Source organism: Cariama cristata, unplaced genomic scaffold (assembly GCF_000690535.1).
Source record: "Cariama cristata isolate BGI_N322 unplaced genomic scaffold, ASM69053v1 scaffold41421, whole genome shotgun sequence".
Classification (NCBI taxonomy): Eukaryota; Metazoa; Chordata; class Aves; order Cariamiformes; family Cariamidae; genus Cariama; species Cariama cristata.
Window position 1 is genome coordinate 1,165 of NW_009600594.1, and position 8,308 is coordinate 9,472.

Consider the following 8,308-nt stretch of genomic DNA (forward strand, 5'->3'; position numbering starts at 1 on the left):
AATGTAGGAGTCTTCAGACTGGAAAAGAGGTCATTGGCAAGGAAATATGCTAGCAGTGTATTAAGCCATGAAAGACATGGGTAGGTGAATAGGGAATGATTGCTCATTCTTAATCAAAAGTTAGGGGGCAACCAGCAAAGAGATCAGGTAGTAGGATTTGACTAAATAAAGGAGGTACTTTTCCCCCATGCAGTCCGTTATTAAAATGTGGAACTCCACATCTAGAGAGCTCTAGAAGGATGCTTTCATGGAGGAAAAGTTCATCAAGATCTATTCCACAGGAAGGTGTAGATACGAACTCTCTTTCAGGAAGTTCCTGGGGTGAAGATTTCCAGAAACAGGAATATATCCCAATAGTGTATCACTGAGTCTTGCTCTATTTTGCATATTCCTTCTGTAAGCATCTGCTCCTGTTCCCACAACGGTAAGGGCTGTTGTCCTAAGACCTTTAAACTAAGCTAGGATTTGGCCTTGGCTGACCATTCTCATGTTTCACCCTTGCACCCCTTGCTATCATCACAACTTCTTTCATGTGTTGTGGCTACAGCCCTGGTGCTGATCAGACCCTTTCCCCCCACAGTGTGTCCAAGAAGGCCTGTGGGAATTAGGCATGGCTAAAGGGGCACCAGGCACAAACAAGGGCCCTGGGCCTCTGAGGGTTCCTCACTCCATCCTTTACAGCCTCTTCCAGCTGCTGCCACTTTGTTATCAGCAGCCATCCGTGGAGAGAGCTGGTGGACAGAAGAAGGGGCACACAGTAGTTCTCATCCTGTCACCTATTCAGCATCAGGGACATTTGCCCACGATACCTTCTTCTTCTCCAGTGCCATGCTGAGGACATCAACTTCTCACCAGGGTGCTCTTTTGGAATTTTTAGGTAATATAAACCAGAAGAAATGCTACTTAAATGTGTGAAAGATCTGATATGGGTAGCCAAACTTCTGTAAGCTTTCACTTTTGTTATACCTACCAACTTCCCCAGTTGTCTTTGGAGTTTGTCTCTTGTTCTGCATGAATGTGTGCTTTACTACTTTTAATAATGTAGTTTTCAGTGCTTACAATTAATAATGAATTTTAATGTGTATAAGCCAGATCTCAGATGACCCTGTTACAACATGGACTGCCAAGGGAATACTTACATGAGATATGTCTTACTAAAAAATGCATTGCTGTTTGCATGCAGACAAATGGTTAAAAGCATGCAGGAAAGAGATATCTCTCCATTTCTGGCTGCTCCCTTAAACACACTTCTGTTTGGTTTTCCACCATTCTGACACATGTGCAGCTCTAAAGGAGAATTGGAAAATCTAAGGGCCTGAAGTTCCCTTCTGATTCAGAGGCAGATCCTGAGCTGATGTAAATCAGCCTAGGTTTATTGTAAGCAGTGCTATGTTTATGCACAGCAGCTGAGAATCTGGCTGGATACAAATTCCCTTAATAACTTTTCCTTAAACAGTTGCATATCCATCATTTTCCACTCTGAGTTTAGCTCTTTCACCTGTGCAACAACTGTACTTCCCTTGCTGACTTACAGATAAGTCGTGAGGCTTAGCTAATTACAGTAAACCACCATGAATTATTAAGATAATATGCTGTCTAGATGCTTCAGTCTTTCAAATTATGTCATAACTATTGCACACCTTTTGCTCTGTGTGTCTTACCACTAATAATACTTTTGAAATAATTATCACAATGAACTGTGTGATAGATACCCTGAATTCAGTTGCAGCATTTCTTATGTCACTTTGTGGAAACCACACATCAACAGTATCAAAACTATGGGTTCTTGGCTATGAAATGAGCAATGAAACTAGTATTAAAGATGGTTAGGATTTTCATTTCTATCTACCTAAAGTGTGTAACAGATGGGTTGATAACCCTGACTACTTTCATACTGTCTGTATTTACAGTAGGGCTTTTTTTATGTCCAGGACTTTAATTCAAGGAGATAAGAAAGCAGGATTTACGATTTTTTGGGCTGATGATGGTTTGGATACTGGACCAATCCTTCTGCAGCGAGAATGTGATGTTGGCCAAAACGATACTGTGGATGACCTGTATAACCGGTTTCTGTTCCCAGAAGGAATAAAGGCTATGGTATGTTTATCTGTACTAAATATCAACATTTTAAGAGGAAAAGAAAAGCATCTGCTGGACTTTGAAAGTAAAGGAAATACAGACAAGATGCATGCATTTGGAAAGACAGATGTTGTGGTGCTCAGCCAAAGCCTAGACTTCAGTGGAGCTGTGCTGCTTCACGACAGCTGAGGAGATGGCCTCAAGAGTATTTGTTGCTGGCAATGGGCAGAGCATGTCCTGTTGCCACAGAAGGCAAGAATTTGAATTTGTCTGGAATGTGGCTCTTCCCACAGATTTCTTGAATGTTTTTACAAGGTGAAATTTTTTAAAGGCTCAGAGAGAACAGAAACTTAGAGATGAGGTTAAAAAAAAAAGGGGGGGGGATAGTATTTTAAGTTCAGAGCCCTGGGGGATTGGCTTTGGATTTTGTATGCTTGTCCTTTTTCATATTGTTTTAAAATGAAGAAAAGAAAATGCATAAAAAAATACTCAGCATGGATCATTAGAGAAATTTTTTCTCTCTCCATTTAAATGCAGAGAAATAACTTTTTGCAGAAAGAAAAAGGAAAGAGTTGAATGCAATCATACAGAGCCACATTCTGGTACTGCAGAATTTAGGCAGCTGCTGTATGTTTGGTGACTAGCTACTCACACTCAATTTCTGAGGCTATTTCTTTTGTCAAAGTTTAAGCATATATGTATGTTAATCAGTACAGCACTCGTCCCATAGATTTTGGAAATCCTAGGTTTTAGAAATAAACCAGTTCCTCTTGTGGCAGAAAGTCTTTTGCTGTCATTCACAAGTATGACTGAGTGAAAAAGGGCGAATCAAGCTAACATTAAATCTGTTACTTTTTCACTTAGGTGGAAGCGGTACATCTAATTGCTAATGGCAAGGCCCCTCGTATACCTCAGCCTAAAGAAGGGGCAACATATGAAGGGATCCAGAAAAAGGAAAATGCAGAGGTAGTGTTAAATAACACTATGTTTTGTGTATGTCACTAGAAAAGTTGTTATTAACTCAGATTACAATAGTAGTGATATGAAGTTAACATTAGTTTTAACTCAGTTGTTTCCCCACCTCTTGTTCCTGGGATAACTCCAAGGATGCATGTAATGGAGCCCCAGGTTAAGTTCCTATTCCCTTTCAGCTGTTACATATATTTAGAAACTTGGTGTCCTACTTGGGATCACTTACACACAGCTAGATGGCAGCTGCACCTTCAGTGGATTCTTAATATGTTACCATACTTTTAAATACAGCATTGAATGAAGATAGCTCTCTTAGTTTACCAACAGTCCATACTAAATTCTCTACCAGAAATAGATTTGATGTTAGGAAAAGCAAGTGTTGGCACCTTTCCTGTCGGCCCCAGGAGAAAAAAATATAGGTCATGTAAACAAACAAGAAAATTATTGAAACACTCATAGAAGAATTATATAAGCATCCCCACTGTGTTAGCTGGATCTTCTTTGTGGTTGGGAAGGCCGCCACCAAATGATAATGAATGCTGCCTGTAATACCTTCTATTCCTTTTCTAGGCCAGTGCAAAAGTTTAAAAAAAAAAGAGAGAAAGAAAAAGTAAAAATGATACCAACAGTTTCAATCTCTTGTCCACAGTGAATGTAGTCCTTTCCACCTGCAATATTGTAGGTGATTCTGTTTATCATATTTCAATTCCTCACTTACCTTAGAAACAAATAGCTTTGCATAAGGATATTTTTATTCATTCCTTTACTATAATATATAAGCAGCTTCCTTGGAGTAAACTAGCTTAATCTCCCTGCTGTAAAACTATTCTCATTGGCTTATAAATTGCTTCTAAATATTCTTTGTGCTTAAACTGAGAAGGATGCTGAGTACCCAAGTTTTGTTATTTAATAGCTATTCTGATAGTTTCTTTATTTAATTTTGTACATATACTCACAATACTGTAAAGATAAAGGAATATATTTTCCCTGGTGTTACATATTAAATATAAATGACATTCTTAAAACATTATTTCCTTTTTCCTCAAAATCTTGCAGGAATTGCAAGTTGTAGTAGGCATTCCATTTATGAAACAATTCATAAAGTGATAGTAAATTATTAGAAAGTATTTTAATAAAAGTTGTAGATTTATTGAAGAACTTAGGATCCAAGCAGTAAATAGATGATTTTCAGCAGAAGGTCATATGCCAGACATACCCTTATTTATATTTATACTGTGCTTATTAAATTTGTTAATCATAATATTAATTATGAATAAATACCTTATAGCAAGAGTTATATTTTCATTATATTAGTGTGAGAAGAAGAATCTATGAAAAGACACAGACCACACAGAAAACAGAAGTGCTAAGAGCATCCTATTTGAAAGATCTTTGATGATTAGCCATCTTGAGATCCCTAATTTTCCTTTATTAGATCAGACCCTTTCTGTGTTCTTAGATAAATAAACGGTTGAAAGAGGAGGAGGGAGATTTTGTGATTCTTATATAGGAAAACATTACTAACTTGATTTATACCTAAACAGAGAAGAATTAGCTGGCATGTCTTGATTTCCTAGATCACCTGGGATCAACCTGCAGCAACTTTGCACAATTGGATTCGAGGGCATGATAAAGTGCCTGGAGCATGGGCAACAATAGATGGCCAGGTACGCTCTGAAAACCAGAAGAATGTTATTCTTTTCTATACCCTCTTTTTGACTTTTTTTATTATAAAAATAAAGGTGTCTGCATGCAGGTGAATGAATACAAATGAGAATTACATTGGAGTAGCTGTCATATGATGACTATATGTTTTGTACATATCTAGAACAGGCACCTAAACAAGTGTACAGAACACAGTCGTTAAGGTTTTTTTTAAAAATGATAGATCCATTTAATTCAAAGAAAGATAAGAGTAATATCTGAAAAAAAAATGGGCATGGTAGAAAGCAATAATTAAGAACAGTAGAACCAGACTGTGCTAGTCTTTTTGGGAAGTAGGCATGCATTAAAGTATAATGCAATGATGTTGCAAGTGGGCAACATCACAGTATTAACAACAAAATGAAACGCCATGAGCTACTGAAATAACAAAGAAGGGTTTATTTTAAAGAGATTTGGGCCTAGATCATTTGCAGAAATAAGTCTATCTCATTTTATCCAACACCAACTACTCCCTTTCAGTGTGTTAAAAGTATTATCCATTTGATCCACATTGTACTTACAGAAAATAATTTAAAGATCACATTATCTTTCCTGGCTGTGATGTCCAGATTTTGTTACTTGACTGTTTGGCTGCTCCAAAAGCTTGCCCTAATGTCCAGGAACTGTTGCTGATTTGAAAGCCCAGAAAGATCAGCAGAGCCCAAGAGAGAGGCAATGTTCAGTATTGCCAGCCTGGCAGTAGAGCTGGACTCTACCAGTCATAGTCAGGCTTATGCCAGTCTCTTGCTCTGAGCGTGCACTGACAAAAGCTGCTTCCCTTCTGCACTGGTTCCAGCATGCACATTGTTACAGCTGATCAGCTTTGCCGGTCTAGGCAGCTTGCAAAGTTTCACATGTCCTGGGTTGTAAAGATATAGAAATAATGTTCTAACATGTTTTCCATGTGTAGCTACTTATATTTTGTTTATATTATATTAAAGCTTCAAACAGTATCATTTCATTGTTAGAATTTTAGAGCATGTTTAGAATCTGTGCACTTTTAATTCCATTTATTTTTAGGTCGTTACTTTCTACGGGTCATCATTACTTGATGCTTCAGTGCCTGCTGGACAAGAGCTGGCAATAAAAGGTGCTTCAAGACCTGGACTTGTAACCAAGAATGGTCTAGTCATTTTTGGTAATGATGGGAAAATGGTAAGTGCTCACCCTGCCAAACATGAGCGTGGATGGATTAACTTTAGCAAGAAGTGCAAGTAGTGTGGAATTGTCAGGCTATACAAATTCAACTGCTAATGACAGACAGCTAATTCACTTGGAGTTTGTCAATCCTCTACCATCCTATAGAGAAGACATTCATATTTTGCTTCTCATGCAATCCATATTCATTTCCAATATGGATTAAAATGTACGAATACTAAGATAGAATCTGGAAGACAGGTAGGAGTGGCCTGTGTTAAATCACCTGCATCATAGCAGCTTTCCTGCAAGCCATTTATTTTACTATTTCAATAACCATATTAATGCCTAAAAACTCTTCACACAAGGATGTATTACCTCCCAGATAATTTAAAATCATATCCTTTCATTTTTCAGGTACTAGTGAGAAATCTGCAATTTGAGGATGGAAAAATGATTCCTGCATCTAAATACTTCTCTGCTGATGAAACAACTGCCTTGGAACTTACAGAAGAGGAGAAAAAGATGGCAGAAGATATTAGGGTAATTCAATAAACTGCTTTAGTAGGATATTACTTCAGACAAAAGCATTACATACTTCTCATTATGGGCAAGGCATATCTTTTATTCAACCATGCAAATTGTTTTTTTATAAAATATACTCAAGGAGTATGGGGTTCAATCTTTAATTATTGACATTAATTCAGGTGGAATTGGGAATTCACTATAGTACTTACGCATCACTAGAAAATTTTCTTTCAGATACAAGTGATACAAAGACAGTGACTGCAGGGTCAGTTATGCGAAATATCTATGAATGATGAAGGCAGGAGTGAGGAAAAACAAATGGACCTTCGCCTCACAACAGTGAGGTTTCCAACACTGACAGACTTGGACAATTCTGAAATCCTTTCTTCACTGTGATGTTACTCACTAGGATGTGCTCAGAGCGGTCCTGTTGGACAAGCTCTAGGGAGTCTTACAACAGCAGTCTGAAAGAGAAAAAGCAGCAGTTTTCTTGCTGTACCTCTGTGCGCTGTCTCTCTTTGGCCACAACCACACGAAAAGGGCTGGCTGGCCAAGGGATGCAACACTGCAACAGCAGGAACAGAAAGCTCTCACAGCTGGAGAGGCACTTTGCTGCCCTCTCCTGTAATCCATCCCTCTGTATTGAGTGTCAGGGGCTTAGCTGAAAGCCACATTTGTCATTAAAGTTTTGTGCCAGAGCAAGTGAATCACAGACATCGTCCCTTCTGCTAACTCTGCTACAGGGTCAATAACTTTTGGCGTAGGTCAGGCAGCTTGATGCACTAATATTTTAAACTGCTGCTTCAAGATTACCTTGAACCTGCTTACCGGCAACCTAAATGCTGCCTGTAGCTGTTGACTGACTGAGACAATAGCAGAAATACAAACTCTTCAGTTCATGACACTATCGGCTAACTCTCAAACCTAATTATAATTACTTGAAATACTACATTACCAGTTATTTCACTATTCATGTTAGCTGAAACCTCCATCTCATGCATGCAGTTTAAACTACTTCTCAGCTCTGCCCAGGTGCCAGAAATGCCATTTATCCAGTCACAAAGTGCTCCAGGCTGTCCTTGCCTCTGCTGCTGATGTATTCCATAATGCAATGTTATTATTTAGAGGATAAATATCTTTAAAAAAAATGGGCGTGAAAATTATTGGCATTATGCCATTCAGGTTTCTTGCCTGATTAGATGAAATTATCACGGACAAAATAATGTATTTTGATAAGCCAATTATGCTGAAGGATTTATTGGCTAACATCAGGTCTCTAGACACCTCTAGATTCTCTTAAAATAATTTTCTGTTTTAGAATCCTTTGAAATAATACATATTGTAGGCACATATACCATAGAAAATACTGATTGATAAATACCCCTTGCAATTAGAGGATTATTCATTATTGCCTCTGTTATTTTTATGTATTATCAGGCTATTTGGAATGGAATTTTGAGCAATGTTGCTGTAATTGAGGATTCCACAGACTTCTTCAAATCTGGAGCATCTTCTATGCATGTTGTCAGGTAAAAATATTTGAAATAACAAAATTTTGAAGCCATAGTTAATGGAAACAAAGTTGTCATGGTGCTTTTAAATCAAGGTTGATAAAGTAGTGTTAAAAAAAAAAATCCCCCTATACTTTCCAATACTCTAACTCTTCTCTTTCCTGCCTTTGAAAATGTGATACAGTTCTGCTCCCAAAATTAGAAGATATTGACATAATCCTTCTCTTTCTACTGAAGGAAAATACTCCTTAACTTCAGGAACATCAGCCACATGGGGGAGCACGGTGATGCTCAAACCTCTCTGCATGCAGTGACAGGTAGCTCAAGACCAGGAGGCTGATTGGGAAGCTGAGCAAAGAACTCCCCAGAGGGAAAGA

General features: G+C 38.0%; 1 protein-coding gene across 1 annotated transcript in view; it reads left to right on the top strand.

Moving 5' to 3' along the window:
• Positions 1-1,910: 1,910 nt before the first annotated feature.
• LOC104169220 (mitochondrial 10-formyltetrahydrofolate dehydrogenase-like) overlaps positions 1,911-8,308 on the top strand; it is a gene marked incomplete at both ends in the record, with an annotated part of 9,217 nt that continues 2,819 nt past the window's right edge. Inside the window, 6 exons of the mRNA XM_009710071.1 lie at positions 1,911-2,097; positions 2,944-3,045; positions 4,629-4,718; positions 5,776-5,910; positions 6,310-6,435; positions 7,858-7,949. Of these exons, the coding sequence (XP_009708373.1) occupies positions 1,911-2,097; positions 2,944-3,045; positions 4,629-4,718; positions 5,776-5,910; positions 6,310-6,435; positions 7,858-7,949 (732 nt within the window). The remainder of the gene's footprint in view (positions 2,098-2,943; positions 3,046-4,628; positions 4,719-5,775; positions 5,911-6,309; positions 6,436-7,857; positions 7,950-8,308) is intronic.